The sequence below is a fragment of the Pogona vitticeps genome, chromosome 1, assembly GCF_051106095.1.
Source record: "Pogona vitticeps strain Pit_001003342236 chromosome 1, PviZW2.1, whole genome shotgun sequence".
NCBI lineage: Eukaryota > Metazoa > Chordata > Lepidosauria > Squamata > Agamidae > Pogona > Pogona vitticeps.
In genome coordinates this window covers 299485744-299506247 of record NC_135783.1, presented here as the reverse complement: position 1 = coordinate 299506247, position 20504 = coordinate 299485744, and the positions used below count along the sequence as shown (strand labels likewise).

The following is a 20504-nucleotide window of genomic DNA, read 5'->3' as shown; positions in this document are numbered from 1 at the left end:
TGGGGAAGATATGAGAGAGGATAGAATGAAGCCCCTTGCCATCCACTGCCTGCTTAATACTAGTATCTGGAATTGTCCAGGGATACCAAAGAGGGGAAATTGAGGATATAATGAAATACTGCTTCAGACAGTGGCCAAAATCCTCTTGCGGTGGTGTTGCATAAATGGCATAACCTTTGGATGCAAATTGCCACAAGTCAAGAAATCACCATAGACCTCATCAGTTTCATATTCAATTGTATGACTCCATGAGCAGCTGATATTGTCTACAGTGTTTTCTTAACTTGGGGCAATTTGGCTCTAAATGTTATGCCATTTGCGTAGCTGTACAAGAGGATTTTGGTCAGTGCATTGTCAAACTGTAGAATTTCCTTTTGCAAAAGGTAGGAAGGACTAGAGAAAATTAAAGAAATATAGGGAGGATGATACTATCAATGCCTACTAGTCGAGATGGCTAGATACACCCACCCACTCACCCTGGTATCAAGACAGTATTCCTCTCCATATGAATTTCTGGGTAATGTGAATAGGAGCTGCTGTTGTATTCAAGCTGTTGTGCTTCTATATCCTCCTTGGAGGCTTCCCATGGGCAGCTTGTTGGCCTTTGCAAGAACTGAACGCTGGATTGGGCAAACCTTTGGCCTGATGCAGCACAGCTTTTCTCCTATTCTTAACCACAGTGTGTTGATATGAATGAAACAACAAACCATAAGCAAGCAAAAGCTTTCAGCTCTTTCACTGACATTGCTGAAGGTGCCTGAGTATCATTTGGAGTGCATCCAAACTAGGGAAAATGCTTCAGGGAAAGTTCTTGCTTCATAAGGTCATTTGAACTGGAGATGTTGACGATTGAACACAGACCTGTTGCATGCAAAGGATGAGCTCTACTACTAAAGTATCATCTCTCCCAAGCAATATACTGTGCGGTGTCCGGTACAGTCACTCGACAAGCAGTTCTTGGAATTCTGTTCACAAGTCCGTGTACTGCATGAGGTCTTGTTACCATAGGTGTGGGAGCCTTACATTGGCAACAATAACATGAGGCCTAATTAGGAAGCCTGAAATACAGTGGTTTTTATCCCCAACAAAGTTGAAGGGTCTAATTTGCAAATGGTAGGCTTCATCTAGGTATCTAATTGGACGTTGGCAAAGGCATAAATGTTAGTTTTCAGATTACATGTAAAACTGAACATCTGAAAAGTGGAAATGGCTAAATGGTATAATTTCTGAGACTGATGTCAGTAGGGAGAATAGAATCTGTTAGAAGAAGTCACTTTCGTAGGGTGTATTCTTTCTCTTTTGGAATGGGTGACAGAGCAAATTGCTCAGGTTGAAATAAAGCTAGTATTTTATCTAAATACTGGTTTTTTTGAAGAACCAAAATTGGTTGTGAAGTTAGTGGGATCAAGTCATTTATTGCCATCTTGCAAATAATCTGCAAAAGCTGCTAATTCTAATATGCTCCTTATTAAAGTGTCATACCACATGTTTCTGTGCAAGTCATTTGTTTCAGCCAGTGAGGTGGTGGTGGTAATTCTCTTTTAGCTAATGAATGGTTCAATGCCTTGGGATCAAGGTTCCCTCTAAGGGGCACAGCTGCGCAAGGCTGTGTGATTCCACCCGTTTTTCCGTGCAGCTTTCTTCCTCCTCCATGCACTCACAGGGGATGTTTCCAGCCCCTTTGGTTCCAGTTGTGATGGCATGGGAGTGGGGTGGGGGCAAAGTCATGTGTGAGAGGGGTGGAGCCCTGCCCAGCAGGGCTGAAAATTAGAGGGAAGGTTGCTTGGGATGGTTCTTGCATTGCTAAAAGTGACCAGTTAAGTGGCTCTTTTCATACTTTATAGATTCTATTTGGTGTAGTTGTCGATATGTTGCCCTTGGACCATTCACTTGGCCAGACCTTCCTCATGTTGGCTTTTTCTCAACCAAACCTACAACAGGGGCTGTAGTAACATAAAAAATGGAGAGTGGGCACATTGGTCTTCAGAAGAAGTGTGTTGTATAAATGTAATAAAGATACTTTTTTTGCTTTGCATATTAGTCTAACTATTTCAAATGCTATCATGTTCTTCTTTGGAGATGAAAGTTAGATTACTTGAAGAAATGATAGTCATTCACTGCCGTCATTGGGAAGAGCATTTTGTTCCAAGTTTTAAATCTTGAAATATTCTGTAGTTGTGTAAATTAAGTTATTCTATTTTTATCTTTCTGTTTTTTTTTTAAAATGAGGTTTTCTTTCCTAGAATTATAGACTAACTGATTTGTAAGGGGCCTATAAGGCCATTGACTCAAACCCCCTGCTAAGCGCAGGAATTCAAATCAAAGTAGATCTGACAGATGGTTGTCTGAATTTCTCTTCAATGCCTGCAGCATTGGAGTGCTCACCACCTCCCAATGTAATTGGTTCCATTGCTGTACTTCTCTAAGAGTCAAGAAGTTTTTCCTGATCTTCCGTTGCCATCTGTCTTCCTGCAACTTGAGCCCATCATTATGTGTCTTGCAGTCTGGGATGATAGAGGACAGATCCTTCACTCTGTATCTTTCAAGTGTTTGAAAAGTGCTATCATATCTCCCCCGAGTCTTCTTTTCTTAAGGCTAAACATACCCCAGTTCTTTCAGTCTTTCCCCATAGGGCTTGAGTTCCAGTCCCCTGGTCATCCTTTGCCTTCCTCTGAACTTGCACCAGTTTGTTGGCATCCTTCTTAAATTGCAGTGTCCAGAACTGGATACAGTACTCAAGATGAGGCCTAACCAGTGTTTTCAGTAACTTTTGGATTTTTTTTGTGTGCATAGAAGCCGTATAGATGAAAACAGCCTGTAGAATTAGGATACTCTATTTAGACTAGCTGTATAAAACCAGTTCGCAGCTGCAGTCATCTGTAAACTTTACATGGGTTTATACTGGTGCTTATTAACTATGATTTCACCATATTAAGGCTATAATTCTGTACCTGGGAGCAAGCTTATTTGAGCATGCATTGGACTAAGGGTCTGTATAACAAGATGCTGTTTGTGATTCCAGATATAAGTGTAATAACAGATGAAATTGAAGAGAAGGCAGAACTGCAGGAGGCTGAACACTTGGTTAGGTGAATGATGTGTAATGTTACCACAGTAGATGGAGGCCATAAACCTGACTTTTGAAGTAGAACACATATGCAGGCTAAACAGAAAATCATATCTGAGAGGGAGGGCTTTGGCAAAGGTTATTTTTAAGAACACTTTTAAACGTCTTTAGGGAAGTGTAGTGTACACATTAATAGGGAAGGAATGCTGTTGAAAGGGTAAACCTGAAGAGATACTAGCAACTAGGATGACTTGATTGTTTTTATTATACTTATTTGCTGCAGTTTGATGAAATTACACAAGAACCTGCTATGTATTTTTGTTTCAAGTGGGAGGAGATACATAGTAGTACTGTACTTGATCAGATAACCTGAGAGGACAATGAAGACCATGTCAAAAAAAAAAAAGAGCTGCTGCTTCAGGCGTTCTGGAATCTAGCCAGTGCAGCTTCTGCTAAAGTGGGATCGTTCTGTTCTCGTTATATGTGGCTCATGTTCACTGTTGATCCTTCAGCGAAGGCAGAGCTCTGAAAAGTCACTGCAGCTTCCAGAATCCCTCAGCCAAGATGCCTGGTGGTCATTCTGACCTTGGGATTCCAGGATTTGTAGTTGGAAAAATTAATTTTCCAAGTTCTGAGCTAAAGCTAGTTGCAATGCCAAGGATTACAGTGTTTCTGATAAGTTAGACCCATCTAACTATATGCTGCTTCCGAGTACATGTTAACACAGTGCTTTTCTTAAGTGCTCAGAAAATTGAATCGTCATTACAGTATTTCAATAAATCCTTATGGAACCCAGTATAGTTTGCTGGTACATTCCCCATTTTGGCGATTAAGATGGAACAGTTTGCCAGATTCTACTCAGTGTACCACTCTGATGGCAGAAAGTGAGGAGGAATTAAAGAACCTTGTAATGAGAGTGAAAGAGGAGAGTGCAAAAAACGGTCTGAAACTCAACATCAAAAAAACTAAGATCATGGCCACTGGTCCCATCACCTCCTGGGAAATAGAAGGGGAAGATATGGAGGCAGTGTCAAATTTTATCTTCCTGGGCTCCATGATCACTGCAGATGGAGACAGCAGCCCTGAAATTAAAAGACGCCTTCTTCTTGGGAGGAAAGCGATGACAAATCTGGACAGCATCTTGAAAAGCAGAGACATCACCTTGCCAACAAAAGTCCGAATAGTCAAAGCTATGGTTTTTCCTGTCGTGATGTATGGAAGTGAGAGCTGGACCATAAAGAAAGCAGACCGCCGAAGAATTGATGCCTTTGAATTGTGGTGCTGGAGGAGGCTCTTGAGAATCCCCTGGACTGCAAGGAGAACAAACCTATCAGTTCTAAAGGAAATCAACCCTGAATGCTCACTTGAAGGACAGATCCTGAAGCTGAGGCTCCAGTACTTTGGCCATCTCATGAGAAGAAAAGAGTCCTTGGAAAAAACCTTGATGTTAGGAAGGTGTGATGGCAAGAGGAGAAGGGGACGACCGAGGATGAGATGGCTGGACAGTGTCTGCGAAGCAACCAACATGAACCTGACACAACTCCGGGAGGCAGTAGAAGACAGGAGGGCCTGGCGTGCTCTGGTCCATGGGGTCACGAAGAGTCGGACACGACTAAACGACTAAACACAACACACACTCAGTGTATATCTCATTCTTCTGAATTGCTGACGATTGACTGCTGCTTCTCCTCCACTTTAGTCCTGCAGAGAATTTATGAGGTAGGCTAAACTGAAGCAGCGCCTTCTTCCACATGGCCTGTATTGTTTGTTCAGATTGTCCAGACAGTTAACTGCTATGTATCTCCCATGCAAAGTGTAACACAAATCAGTAATGGTCCATATGTTATGCAGCTGTTTCCCCAATCAAGTCCATCAAAAACCTTCACTTATTTTGCTGGAAGGGAAGTTTTCAGGGTAAGGACATACATGTTTTTGGAGAACAATTCCCAGAATTCCCTAGGCATCACAGTCATATTTATACTGTAAACAGAAATCACCAAGGGTTTTAGAAGCGTAGTGCTCCATATTGTAGCATAGCTGGTGAGAGCCACTATGGTCTAGTACACTGGTTCTTAACCTTGGGTTACTCAGGAGTTTTGGGCTGCAACTCCCAGAAGCCTTCACCACCAGCTGTGCTGACTAGGGTTTCTGGGAGTTGCAGTTCAGAAGCATCTGAGTAACAAAGGTTAAGAACCACTGGACTAGTAGATACAAATGTGGGAATATGAATGTGAGTTTACTGTTGTCTCATGCAATTTTCTATTGCATGAGAAAAGTCTTTGCTCTCCACTTTTGAAGCCTGACTGCCATTCTTTCTAGATTAGTTATGTAGGCTTGTGTGTAGGCAGTCTAGGGATCCCCACAGAGAGATTTTCACTCTGGGCATCAGACCTCCATGCCTATAATGCCAACTGCTGTGAAAATGCCCCTCCATTTGAAAAGGTTGACAACTAAATGAACCAATGCACACATTAAAATTTTGAAAATGACATTTCAATTAGAGTAGCCTCAAGTTGCACTGACAGTTTGGAGGACTGTGACATGCAGGAAATGGGAACAAAACCATATGATATGAAGGAGAGGTATAACTGGGTCTCATGAGGTTTCTTCTTTGAAATAGAGATAAGGTGAGAACCAGCATGGGTAAAGACGGTTGTGCCCGGGAAGGGAGTGAAGTCTTCCATTTGTGTGCCAGGGAAAGGATTGAAATCTTCCATTTGTGCCACTACCCCCAGCATTTTTACCTCCCCGACATCCTATCCAGTTATGTACCACTGTGGCATATATATATTTTGCATGAGTGAAAGGAAGCACAGTACTGGGAAATTCAATTTTGAACCACTTGCATCTGTACTTTAGACCTGCATTGGAACAGTTCTGTGAAAGGGACTGTTTTTCAGCTGGGGAAATGGGAAGGACTTAAAATGTCTCCAGATTGAGCCACCCAGCAAGAATTGAACGGCAGACCACAAGAAAACAGTTTGCTTGAGTCTCACAGCCTTTATGGGCGCTTATGTTTGGAGGAAGCAGTTGCATTAATTTGAGATCAACAAATTCACCTTCTGCAGATAATTTGTCTTGAATATGCAGTAGTGCTAATTAATTGTGTAAATTGTTATGTATATGTTTTGGTATTATATGCAGTTAGAAAAATGGAGTTGTATACATGTAGTTAGAAAAATGATAAATAAACAAATTGACCTCCATCCATGTACATGTTCAGACATCAGGATCAGAAAGGTTTTGTTATTAGCTAAACAAATGAAGGGCTCTCTGTTCCTGGTTTGTTTGGCATGACATCCAAAAAGGAACATCTAACAAGCCATAATGATAAACCCTGATTTTTGACTGCAGCCTGTTGGGAAAGAGGCAAGGTTGAGTTCCCCGTCTAGGCACCACACTGAAAAAACAACAGATAGGGAGTTCCTTGTGTCTTTACTAGCTTTCTGTGGCAAGAGGAACCAAATAGGAGCAATTAAGCAGCATTCACCATGGCACTTGGGAATTGGGTGGCAGTTTTACATGTCTTAGTTTATTTTGCAGAGTGGCTGCAGCTTTGTTAAAAATATGTAACACACTGTGCTATTGTTAAATGTGCTGCATTTCCTACTTTTTGTAATGCCACCAAAAAAAAATCAGGTTGCCAGTAACTGATGAATAGAGAGAACTTTTCCTAAAAAGTTCTGTCATGTTGGCACCAGTAGAGTTCTTTTTAGGTTCTGTGGGAGACAAATTGTTTTGCTGTTGGCCTTTTTCCTGTTTATTTTTTTTTATAAATTTAAGTAGGCTGTGTATCAGTTGCACTTTTTAAGGCAGATTTTTTCCATTCCTTGGAGTCTCTTGTTTCTCTCTTGGAGATATTTTGGAGCCATCCAGAGGGGAGTGGAAAAATGAGCTGAGAGCATTTTACATGTGGTGAAGGAACGCCTTAGCTTTGTAATGCTGGACTGCAGGATTCCAAAGCTAGCAGTCGGAGTGGAGGGGGAGTGAGTATAAGTGGATGAGGAAGTGAGTCATTAAAAATGGCAGGTTTATGACCCATGTGCAAGGAAGTACAGTTGGCTTGGAAGGTGGAAATTCAAGAAAGCCCCTGTGCTTGCTTGATCTTCTCCCTCACTTTCATTTCCCTTCTTCCTTTTAGGTGCCTGAAATTTGACAGGGTCCTGCTAACAGAAGTAGAAGCAGAAATACACGATTTCTTTTTTGAAGTTCGTGGTGAAATACACTGATTGCACTCACTTTTAAGAGACCTTGTTGGAGGGGAATGAAGGCTAAATGATATACACAGGTGTCTGATTGATAACCAATCCATTGACAACCAATCCATTCTTCCCTCCTCTATTTGTTTGCCTTTGCATAGGGATATTATCTAAACACTGTCTCGTCTGTATATCAGAAAGTTACAATTTGGAAATGAGATAGTTGGGCGATGCTGAAGTTTCTTCATGTGGTTCTGAACATGGTGAAAACATACCAAATTCGTTTTGTTCTAGTAGGTCATCACTGAGTTGTCATTGGCATTTATTTATCTTGGTTAATCTAAAATGTGTATGAAGTATTTGGGTGTCAATGTTTACTATGGAAATAGTGATAATTTGTAAGATATGGAATAGATTATTCCATCATATTATGGAAATATAACACACAAGACATCAGAATTTGCTGCCAATAAAAACCAAACTTAGAGTTTCTTAGTCTAACTTGCCTGTTTGCAGCACAATCTGTGTATTTATGCTACAGTGGTAGTAGTGAGGGAAAACATCCTGGTGGTTGTGAAGCTGCTTCTGTGATAAACTAATACCCTTTCTTTCCAGTTCCAACAACAATTTATTCCATTTTTCCTTCCTCTTCTCCTCTCCCTCCTCTCCCTCTCTTTGGTTTTACAGTCTGTTTTGCATTGGGGATATATAGGGACTTGACAGGCAGAGCCATGGCCTCAACTCCCAGAGCCTCCCAATCCCTGTTTGTGTGTATGTTGTGCATGACATTAGATACACTCATTTTCTTTATTTCAAAGCTGACAGAAAGGAGATGGTTTTGATAATTCATTATAATAAGGTAAAGGCAAAGGTTCCCCTTGACATTTAGTTCGGTCGTGTCCGACTCTAGGGCATGGTGCTCATCCCCGTCTCCAAGCCATAGAGCCAGCGTTGGTCTGAAGACAGTTTCCGTGGTCACGTGGTCAGCGCAACTAGACATGGAATGCTGTTACCTTCCCACCAAGGTGGTGCCTTATTTATCTACTTGCATTTACATGCTTTCGAACTGTTAGGTTGGCAGGAGCTGGGACAAGTGACGGGAGCTCACTCTGTCACATGGATTCGATCTTACGACGGCTGGTCTTCTGACCCTGCAGGACAGAGGCTTCTGCGGTTTAACCCATAGTGCAGGGGTGAGCAATTAATTTCTATAGGGGGCCACATGAAAAATCTGAACTGTGTTCGGGGACCAAACCAACTTTACTTTAAAATAAAATGAAACAGTGATGTTATGATTGTTTTTATTTTAAACTTGTTAATCTTCACAAATACTAAAGAGGTTTTTTGCAGTATGTTAAAGATAAGCAACTGATCAACTTTAGAAAAAAAAGCTATAAATGGTTTTGATGTTCAACTTGTTCAGTGAGAGAAATCCAGTCTGTCTTGGGCTTGAACAAGTGCTTGAACACCAGACTGGAGTGACGACCGGCGGGCCGGGTAGGCGCGGCTTGCGGGCTGTATGTGGCCCTCGGGCCATACTTTGCCCAGGTCTGCCGTAGTGCCATCATGTCCCCATCAATTCATTATAATACAGTGTATTTAATTACAAAGTATAGGCATATATTGTCTATTTTCCCAAGAAATCCCCAAATTGACCACTGTAATGCGCTCTACGTGGGGCTTCCTTTGAGGCTGCTGCGGAAATTACAGGTGGTGCAGAATGCGGCGGCCAGATTACTTAGTGGAGTGAAAAAATTCCAACATATTTCGCCCACTCTGGCCGCATTGCATTGGCTGCCCATCAGGTTCCGCATCGACTTCAAAGTGCTAATGCTTACGTATAAAGCCCTAAACGGTTTAGGGCCTCGATACTTGGCGGAACGCCTACTCCCACCAAGTTCTACCCGGGTCACACGCGCGAGCCAGGAGGTGAGGCTGAGGAGCCTAACCCCGAGGGAGGCCCGGAAAGAGAAAACAAGAAATAGGGCCTTCTCGGCGGTGGCTCCTCGCCTGTGGAATAACTTACCTCCTGACATTCGCGGAGCTCCCTCGCTGGGCATTTTCAAGAATCTATTAAAGACCTGGATGTTTCGGCAGGCCTTCTCATAAGACTATTTTTTGATTTTCTTATCTCTTTATTGTCTTTTTTCTTTTATCTGTTTTTGTATTTGTTGCGTATTCTTATTGTATTTTAACGTTGTTGTAAGCCGCCTAGAGTAGTCTTCGCGACTAGATAGGCGGGATATAAATAAAATAAATAAATAAAAATAAATAAATAAATTCTTTGCAAGATTGAAGCATAGTGTCCCACCCTCCCTTTACCACAACATCATTGGTTTAATATACTTCTTACCTCCTAAATGGGAAGAATTGATTTGTCTCCGAGTGCACTACCTGTCATATTGCATGTTGAATTTCCATACAGTACTCCATAACATTACAGTCCATGAAATAAGTTCAGTTTATTTTTTTTACTGATTAAAGAGACCTTCGTTCAGAATAGCCTTCTCTAGGGACCAGTTTCCAAAAGTTCTTGTACGCTGAAGTAGAATGTAAAGTATGTAATTCTGGTGAGATCAAAACCATCTCTCATGTGTCATTGTGCTTTTTATTCTGCCATTTGAGAAGTCCTCATTAACCCTTACATAAGGGAATTTCCTGGACGATCAGAGGCACATTATGCACTGCGGAAATTCAGATATTTTGACAAAAGTAGGTAAATTCTGTGCTGTTGCAATCAAAATCTGTGAAGGAAAGGTGCCACCCAAAGCGCAGCTATAGTATCTGTAAATTGGTGTATACAAGTAGAGGCCTTAGTGATCAAACGGGCTCTATGGGCTTCTAATTGATAATTCTGTTGTTCTGTGCAAGCTACAATAGCCCATAGACAAGGCCTATGATAGGGAGGCTGGAGATATCTAATAAGCTGTATGAATGTAATGTTATATACAGTAAATGTATATAGATGTTTTAGTTCTTTTAGATTGATTCTCTGTTTCCTGATTTAAATAATGTTGCTTACTTTTGCTGGTCAATGACTGTAATAAAACATTTATCATTATTATTACCTTGAAAGCCCTACCAGGGTCACTATAAGTCAGTTCTCATATACCAGTGGCTCCTTCATTTATTGATATGACCCAAGCAGCAGTATTTTGTTGTGTAACTTATTACGGCCTTCCTAAAAGGGGGTAAATATCTCTCTGTTAACATTGCCTGTATCCAGTAGCTTGCTGTAATAATACAGTGGGGTCTCGACTTACGAACGGCTCGACATACGAACGTTTTGACTTACGAACTGCTCTCATAGGAATATATGGACTCGACTTACGAACTTAGATTCGAGTTATGAACTCTTTTTCCCCCTTTTTTTAAAAGCTGTCATCTTAGGTTAAAAGGAAAAAAGAAAAAAATATCCCCCTCTAGTGGCAGTAGGTGGAATAGCAGCTTCCCATTAGTTTCTATGGACGAAAAGAGCAGATACGGATTAAATGGTTTTCAATGCATTCCTATGGGAAATGCAGATTCGACTTAAGAACTTTTCGACCTGAGAACTGCCTTCCAATACGGATTAAGTTCGTAAGTCGAGACCCCACTGTACTCACTGCTGTCCCATCCCATTGGGGATGCCCCAAAATATGGAGCAAAAAAGTCCCAAGAAAGGATTATTTAGTCCTGAAAAAGGAACAGGTTAAAATCTATTAATTTCATAGCCAGAAGGGAGAATGAGTTTCCCAATTGTTCCATAATTTGCAAAAGAACAACTGTTATTCCTTTGTTACACTCAAAACAAACATATTATGGGTAATGTCATGACTTAGGATGTAGTATTTCTAAGATCATGATGTCATAATCCACATTTTTAAAAAGGAAAACTTTGAACTGGGTAATAGTGGTTGTAATTTACAGGTTGTAGCACATCTGTGCATTTTCCTTGTTTTAACAACATATTCTTCATTGCTTAATCACATCCCATGGTATTTTGAAATTTACATAGAATGTGATAAAACATTAGGATTTGAGAGTGCTGATTCAAAATATCACTTTATGCACACTTCAGAGACCTGACTAACTGAAGTGCTCTCACAACCTTTTTCAGACACAACGTTTCCTGTTGTGAGTGTAACATGGGATATTTTCTGATACCCTTATCCTAGCGTTGACAACTTCTCAAGACTTGTCAGGAAAAGAATTCTCATGGTCTAGAATAAACTTCTTCTTTGAAAAAGCAATGAATACTGTGATGATTAGCAACAGAATGTACAGGAGTGCCTTTGGCAGTGGGAAAAGAGCACTTGACCTGTGTCCCGATTTACTGGCGATGGCAATTTTCAGCAAGACTCACCCCCCCACACACACACACATCCGGTCCTGAGGTCCCCGCAAAGGCTTCCCTGATACTAAAGGGATCCCTAGCATTGCCAGCCACACTGGCCATGGGGAGGTTGCATGGGAAGAAGGGATTAGCCAACCACTTCAGAATATTCTCTACCTGCAAAACCCTGAACAGGGTCATCGTAAGTCAGAATTGAGTTGATGGCAGGTTGTTGTTGTTGTTGTTGTTGTTGTTGTTGTAGTATTGAGTCTCATAAACTTGTGGGGGGGATGGAAAACTTAATAATGATAAAACGCTGTTACTGACGGTGTCCTCGGTCTTACGTGTGCAGAGCTGTGACAACAGGGTTTTAGCCAGTGTTTACACCTAGTGTGCCTCTGTACGCAATGATTTATTCTAATCATACTGACTCCTAAGCTGTCCTTTTGGATTTACTTTTCAAAGACCTCTGATAGAAGGTCTGCCTCTGGTTCTTCAGTCATCTGGGTGAATGTTAAAGATACATGTTTAATGTCAGATCCAGATGTCATCACCTTGGCAAATGTTATTTAAGAAAGTCAAGAAAAGTCAGGTACATTGCAGTAGAGAGCAAGTTAAGTTGGGCTGGGCTGTGTCTAACTGAGCAATGCACTCTCCAGAGTCTTTGGAGAAGAGTGCATTTTGGTTCCAGTCACAGTGGTGGAATCTTTGCAGATACAGTAGTACTTCCAGTGAAAATGTTTCTCTGCTCCAGAGACGTTCATTGTGTTTTGGTGCTCCTGGGATGGCTAAGGATACATGAGCAGACCAAAGATGTCAGGTGTTAAAACATATTTATTGTGCTTTAATTTGTCAAGCTTGTAAATGTTTCTCATATAGTGCCCTTTGGGCTAAAGAAAGGACTGTGCAATTCTTTAACACAGAAATCTTGGGGGGGGGGGTGTTGTTAAGTCAATTGTGAATTATAGTGACTGTGCCAGGATTTTCTAGGCATGAAGAATTCAGAAGATGTTTACTGGTCTCAAATATTTAAGAGCATATTTAAGATAAAAGAGTGGAGAGGAACACCAGAGTAGAAGAAAAATGTTATAGGAGCAATTTAATGTTGTTACAGAATATTGTCATAAAAGTGGAAAGCTGGCTAAAATGTGTAGGGCATTTTGCACCAAGTATAACTAATTACCTAAAAGACAAACTAAGGGAAGGGAGTAGGTCTGGCAGGGAAAGAAGGAGGTGGCAGTAAATAGGCAGACAGACCATGTGACTGGGGGGTTGGGTGGGAAGATGTTGTTGATCCCAGAGGTCACTGAACTAACCTTCTCAAGCTGTACATAATAGTTTCTGGTTGATACTGTGTGATTAATTCTCTGTCTTTTTTTTATTTCAGGTGCTGAGACTAAATGGACAAATTCCTTGTGAATTACAAAGTATAAAGAGGGCAGCCTAGCAAACTGAGTTTTATATCTCCAGGTGGATTATACCGGGCAGGGCATAAGCATCTCTGGCTATCTTTAATATCTGTCCTTCACTTTCTGCTTTAGCACAAGCCATGGATTTGCTATTAGTCTGAATTTTTCCACCCAAGAATCAACCATGAGTCTGCAGGCTCAGCAGAAGGCTGCAAACAAGAGGACTGGGAAGCGGGTTGCATTTCTGGGTGGGCAAGCTGGCCTGCCAAAAGAAGCCCAGCAGCAGCAGCAACAACAGCAGCAGCAGCAGCAGCAGCTCAAAGAAGGGCAGTACTACGGCCATGTGGGGAATGTGCCTTCTTCCCAAGCCATGGAACTTTCCAAGTTGGGTGTATTCAGCGGAATCCCTAGTAATGCAACTTTGTTGAACTCTGTTTATCAAGACAGAGGAGAGGCAAGGATGACCCCTCAGCAGCTGGCGACCGTTGCCAAGTGGCAAAACTCTTTGATGGGGAATCCGTTGTCTGAGCAGAGCGAGCCTGGTTGGCAGCAGCCGCCTCAGCCAGGCGGATGGAATCATGGGATGGTTTATGGAGGAGGCAGCCAGAAAGGGGGGCACCCCAATGCCAGCATCCCAGCTTTCTACAGCCACCCAGATGCCTTGAAAAGAAGCAGGGAGAAAGGCGTGGTGGTATCACAGCTAGACTTGTATGGAGATGCTGGCCAGCAGATGATGTCTCAGAAAGCTCAGCTGGAACAGCAAGCACTGGCCCGACAGCAAGCTCAAATTAATTCTTTTCAGCAAATGCAGAAGCAGCAACAGCAGCAGCAGAATCAGACTCTCCCTTTGCAGCCTTTCCAGCTTGCCTTTGGCCACCAGGGCCAGAAGCAAGGACTTCCAGAGTTGTTGCATGTCTTTCAGCATGCTCCGACTTCTTCCAGCCAAGCCTTCACCACCCAGCAGAAGCAACAAGCTCTTCCACAGTTGCAGCTGTTTGAAAACTTCTACCCACAACAACAGCAGCAACAACAACAACACCATCAGCAGCAGGCTTCAGCACAAGCCTTTGGTCTTCAGCAACCCGTCTCTGTAGCACAGCCACATGTGGCAGCACCACCACAAGCTCCCCAGCATCATATGGTGCCCCATCAGTTCCACTCAGTCTCGGAAAGGAATCAGGAGCTGTTGAAGGCCCTCACAGAACAGAACTCACAGACTGTCCTACCCCAGGCCCAGATCTCCCTCCCAAGGAGGTCACGGAGACTCTCAAAGGAAGGCGTTTTGCCAACCTCTTCTGCAGAAGATGCACCAGCCTCTAATAAGCCAGCTGAGGAGTATCCTGGCACTGTGTTGCCACATCACTGGCAGCCACAACAGCATCCAGAAATCCAGTTTCCACATCAGTCTGAAATGTTCAGTCACCACAAGGATGGTTATTCACATCTGAGGAGAGCAGAGCTGGAGCGTGGGGAGATCCCAGCTGGAGGTCAGCCGACCCAACCTGAAATGGAGAAAGTGGACTCATATGAGAACGCCAGAGAACTAGGAAAGCAGGAAGTTGTAAATGAGGGCCTGGTCCAGAGAGCTAATGAGTTTGGTGGTGTTAGAGGTGGTGTCATCCAGAGCACGCGGAGGAGACGGCGTGTTTCTCAAGAAGCCAACTTGCTCACCCTGGCTCAGAAGGCCGTGGAGCTGGCTTCTCTTCAGAATGTCCGAGTAAGTCGTGTTTCTTGCCTGTTGCCTCTTCTCTTAATTAATGAAGCATCTAAAAAAGTTAGCAGCCATTCCTGATCCTTCATTTATTTCTCCAGGTAGAAAATTTTATTCTTGCAAGACCTTTATTTTATTTTATTTTATTTATATCCCGCCTATCTGGTCAATTACGACCACTCTAGGCGGCTTGTTATTGTCAGCAAGTTGCTCTCGTCTATTACACTGATGACTATATGTAAACGGTGATAAGAAACAAGTTTGACTTTGCCCTATTTATATTTTAATTGTTTGATTCTACTCTGTCTCCCAAATCTGAGACTCAAGGTAGCTCACAAACAGGGTACAGACTATACAGATTATTTTTGTGTGTTATTACACAAAAATATATGATATTTAAAATGTTGCAGATTTTATTGGAACACACTTGGATTAAAAACAGTTTGAAAGAACAGAGAAGCCATAGTCAAAGGGCCTTTCATCGGCAGCCAAGCGGTTGCTAAAGATCCATGTGAATAAAAAAGAATCTTTGTGTGCTGGCACAAGGTCCACAGGGAGCAGGGTGAGAGCACAGCCTCCACATTCTAAGAGTAACCACCGAAGAAGTACAGTTGTCTACTGTGTTTTGCTTTGGAGATGTTGACTTCTGGTGAATCACGGGGACTAAATAGTTGGTGCCTGTGAAAACATAGTTGGTCACATTGCCTCACAAGACCTTCCACACTGAACATAGCTGAACGATTAGAAGAAGAAAAATTGCTTTCTCTTTCACACACCTAGCTGCTCCATAGTATTCCATCAGATGGACTTGGCCATTGAGTGATTAGAATAAATCACTGTGAGAGAAATTTCTCTCCCTCTCTCTCTCTGGGTCATTTCAGAATTAGGTTTTTTGAAATGGCTGTATTTTTAGAAAGGGAAAGAAAAGCAGGTTTATGTCTTGCAAGACAAGAAAGCTGAAGCTGAAAACATATTAGGAGTGCAGTGAATGCATTTGTAACCAGAGTGAGATTAGGTGAGATGCTTAACAGTCACATGGCATTCTGGTAACTTGAGTGTGCAATGATTAGTGATCTCCATTCATGATCAGGTCACTGTGACTTAGAGGTATAGATTAGTAAGAAACTGGGAAGAAGGAAAGAGATACGTAAATAGACTGCTGGTGACTGGTGTGTCGTATACTAGGTTGGAACAGGAATTGCTTGATGCATTTATTTGTTGTATTTATATCTTTCCACCAGTGAATTCAAGGGATACAAATGACCCTTCAACACCATACCTTATATTCACAATGATTCCAGGAGGTAGATCAGGCTAAGAGAAATGGACTCACTTAAATTTATCCAGTGAATTTCATGGCTAAATGGGCATTTCTAACTGGTTCTCACAAGTCCCAGTATAGAGGTCTGGCTCTTACGTGATGCTGGTCCTCACTCAGGTGTGAAATTGAATAAAGAGCCTTGGGGCAGATATAGCTGTCTCTCGGCCTACCTTCAGCCTTGTTGTGAAGATAAATTGGAATTACATTTATGGGTGCTACTACAATAAAAATGGCAGACATTTATCTGTTGATGGTGGATGGATCTAGAAGGGTGGTATTTTACCAATTCCAGCAATGTATCTCTGTAGAAACCAGTAAGCTTCACCAGAGGCCCAAGTGGTCTTAGTGACTTAGAGTATCTTAACTTTGGCTTGTACATTAGCTGTATTCTCTCCTGGATAAGAGTAGTTTGGTTGAGGGGATCCATTATTTATGCTATATTCATTTGCTATTTGCTGCTTAGTTTTCTTCTGATTTGTCCAAGAAGGCAGTATGCAGACAAAAAGTAGAATATAAGAATACTTTGGCCACAATCTGGTTGTGCAACTCCATGTGCATAATGCTGATGAGGTCATTAGCAGCAGCAAATTACCACTGATTAAAAGCTTCCTTTGGTGATTTCAAGGTGCATGTGACATTGTTGCATAGATGTGATTCACATGCATCCTGTACTCATCTTTAATCGGTGGCGATTTGCTGCTGGCGATGACATCATCGCCTTTTCACACCTTGAGCTGCAAAATAGGATTTAGGCCAGTGTGTGATTACAGTTCTGAGGAAAACAGTTATTAAAAGACAGATTGATTTTTTTAAAAAGTCTTCAGTCTTTTTGAAGTGATGGAGCTGCATAAATGCAGGGACACACTTAAGAAAGATGAGCCCTGAGTACTCACTGCCATTTGTTAAGGATGGGCATGAAACCAGGGCTCCAGATAACCAATCGCAACACAGTGGTTGTCATTCTGGGACGTTCCAGGTTGTATTAAAGTACTGTAATGCCTTTTGTATGACTCTGCTCTTTAGCTGGTACAGAATTCAGCTGTTACAATTCTGTCATGTTAATCTTGATGGAGCCAAGTTAATCAGTTCTGAAGGAATTACAACAGCTTCTTGTATAATCGCAAACCGCTTTAAAGATGCTGGCACTTACTGTTAAAACCCTAAATTACTCAGGGGACCAAATAGCTGACAGAGTCCTTGCAAGTTAGGCTGGTAGGGGAAGATTGTCAGAGATGGTCTTTGTGTTTTATCTTCAAAATACAGGCATTATGCATTAATAGAGGAGAAGGCCTTCTGTTAGCTCCTTAACACCTGTCAATGTTATTGCATTCTTACTTAATGTGTTGTGTTGATTTTAGCTACACTGGAAATTTCAGAATTTTGTAAATGTAATTCTTGATTCTAAAATCTACTTGTTGGATGAAAATATTTATACTTCAGATAATAATAATTAAAAATACAGTATGTGTATGTGTGTGAGAGAGAAAGAGATGAAATGCAATGATTAGAGGTGCACAATTTCCAGAAATGCTAATACCTTGGCGGGGGGGGGGGATTTTTTCTAGAGGTGTGGGATAACTTTTGAGAAAAGTATGTAATATTACATATATAATTCTGAAGAAAGTTGCCATAAGTTAGACTTGACTTGATGGCACATAATTATTATTACACTTCTCCCTTCAACAATGCTGGGATTAGCGTCCTGGACCCCCGTGTAGTTCAAAATCCATGTGTAACTCTTATGCCCCGAAAACATAACTACAAAGCAATCATGGTTGATTTGCACAAACATACAGAAATACATATATATATAGAACATGCGAGTTTACTGTATTAATGGTACAGCATGTCCCACAAGGCTCCAGGGGCACCACATGGAGCTGCCGTGCCAGGAGAGGGGCTGGTCGGGCTGCCACTGTCAGACTGGGGGGGCTGCCTCACCAACAACAACAGGGGACTCGGTTAGTACGAGACCTACCTTTCCCAGGCCACTTCCTGGGGATGAATAGCAACACAATATTTACGGAATATGTATTTATTTATCAAAATATATACTTATTGGAATAGTTGATTGACTGATTGATTGGAAAAATCCCTGTATAACCAATACTGTGCTGCTGAAACCCTTGCAATTTAGGGGGGAGTGTATTAATATATATTCTTTTTGCCTTTTACAGATTTTCTGTTATGCATTGCCAGTATCATGTTTGGTATATAAGCACTTTAAGCATAGGGTTTTTTTTTTAAATAACTGAAAATTTACTAGTTGAATTTGCTTTAAAATATGTTGATATTTTTGGTTTCACGTGGAAATTAGAAACTGTTACGCTGCAATAAACCTAATATTCATTTTGCAAGTATAAGAAAAATAAGATAGAGGTTAAAGTTTGACACAGGAGAAATAGTAAAGACTTTACTAAGCCAGGTGTGATATTGTATTCCAAAGTGTGATCCTGAAAACAGTCATTTTCAGATGAAAAACTAAGGAAAAAAGTAGAACCTCCCTAGGACTCATTGCCAACTGAAAATTTGTCTCACTTTCATTTCAGTCTCATTTTCTGTGTTACTGCTTAGTAGCAATTTCTGTTCTTCTGATCCTTCATTTAATGCATATCTAAAAATGGGAGATTTGCCTAGATAGTGCAAAGTTTCTTTATAGTCAGTTTATTTCTCTAGTTAATGTATTTCTACGCATAGACAGGTTTCTGTCACATGCTGCAGTAGATGAAAGAAACTAAAACAGGCAAGAAATAAGAGGAATCAGAAGCTCGTATGTTGGTCAGTGGTCTCACATTGCAGGAAGCTTGTGTGCGGCAGAAATCCCAAGTGGACTCTTGGACCACATATGCCAAGATTATCTCCTTTTTGTACCTTTTGATGATTCTGTTCCAACATCAAGCTCTAAGTCTTCTCAGATGTTATTTTGAAGGAGTAAAGACTTCGTGGAGAGATACAAACAGCTTGCCTTAAATATTATTTATCATTGAATAAAATATTTTATAATCCAAAAATGTTCCAAAAAGGCTTTGCAAAAGCTGGCAAAATACCACTTCCACATTTTCCTGAGCCTTGATTTTTCTAGCTATGATAATAGAAATCCATAAGAATGGAAGAAAGAGAGTGGAGGCAAATAGAACTGCAGCTTGAAGTCAAAAACGCTGTCAAGTATTCCTTGGTAATGTTTTATGGCATTTGTCTGTCTTCCAAAAGACTAAGAATTTTAGGAATTCAAATACCTAAAGAGTGGCAGTCTATGAGTGGTCCTCTGTACTGGCAATTAAAAGCTGCACTGAAGGCCAAAAAGCAGATGATAGAGATACGGAGAGTACTGTACAACAATGATGTTTGTTCCCACCACAGCTATTCAATTTGTACTTCAAGAATGTTTCTGGAGAAGCACTCAGTGATTCAAATGATGATATCAACACTCAGTATATAGATGAAACAACATTACAGACTGAAAATTTAGGTAGTCTACAGATATTACTCAGTAAAATCAGGGAAGTAAAAAATCTAGTTTTAAAATTGATTGTCAGGAAAACCAAATTCATGGTAATCAGTAAAAAAATTAAGCAGCGCAAGAAAAGCAGTTAAAGATCCAACAAAAAGTGGGTAGCAGTTGGCAAATGCAAGTACCTTGGAATTTCGTTGGAAGTCTCATCAAATCATGAACTCATAGCCATACAATTGCTAGAGATGGCCTGGAGTAACTTCCTTCATATGAAGAATGTAATACGCAACAGAGACAGATTTGACTTTGAGAATATATATTGCATGATGCAGTGTATTCTCATTTCTGCTGTTTGGCATGGTATTTTGAATTTTAACACGGGCAACTGTAACAAAGATAGAAGTACTAGTTGTGTAAAGTTTCTTGGGTGGAGAGGATGATCAATGAAAAAAATACTAAAGTTAATGCAGTGGGGTCTTGACTTGAGAACTTAATCCGTATTGGAAAGCGGTTCTCAAGTCAAAAAGTCTGTAAGTCAAGTCTCCATTGACCTACAGTGCATTGAAAACCGATTAATCCCGTAACAGGCCGTTTTTGTTCCATTTTGGTTTTTTTCTGGTCTGTAAGTCAAATCTCAGTCTGCAAGTCAAGCCTAAATTTTGCGGCCAGAGAAGTCTGTAACTCAAAAAGTCTGTAAGTCAAGCCGTCTGTAAGTCAAGGGTCCACTGTAAATTATTGAACACTTAAAATGTGAAACTAATGCTTTCATCATTGAGAAACGAAAAGTGCAAAATTTTTATAGTGGATCGTTTAACATAAAATAAATAGGAAAAGAAGTGCAGGAAGGAGAAAGATGTCTGGGGCTGAAAACCTGGAAGGTGGGTTTGGATATATCATTGTCTATTTCTGTGAAGAGGAGTGTGATGACATCCAGTCTGCCAGGACACAAATAGTAAGAAAAAGGAGTGGCACAGGGAACTGCTAGGTCGCTCAGTGGTTTAGGCATTTGGCTGCAGAGTCGGGTTGGGAGT

General features: G+C 41.2%; 1 protein-coding gene across 6 annotated transcripts in view; it reads left to right on the top strand.

Annotated features, from left to right (window-relative positions):
- The window catches only part of MIDEAS (mitotic deacetylase associated SANT domain protein), a 92767-nt gene that overhangs the window by 33906 nt on the left and 38357 nt on the right, over positions 1-20504 (top strand). For all 6 annotated transcript variants that reach the window (XR_002302040.3, XM_072986203.2, XM_072986204.2 and 3 more), the window contains exon 2: positions 12969-14707. Coding sequence is in view for 5 of the 6 variants with exons in the window: in XM_072986203.2 (XP_072842304.2) it covers positions 13175-14707 (1533 nt within the window). In the remaining variant the exon portion in view is untranslated. The remainder of the gene's footprint in view (positions 1-12968; positions 14708-20504) is intronic.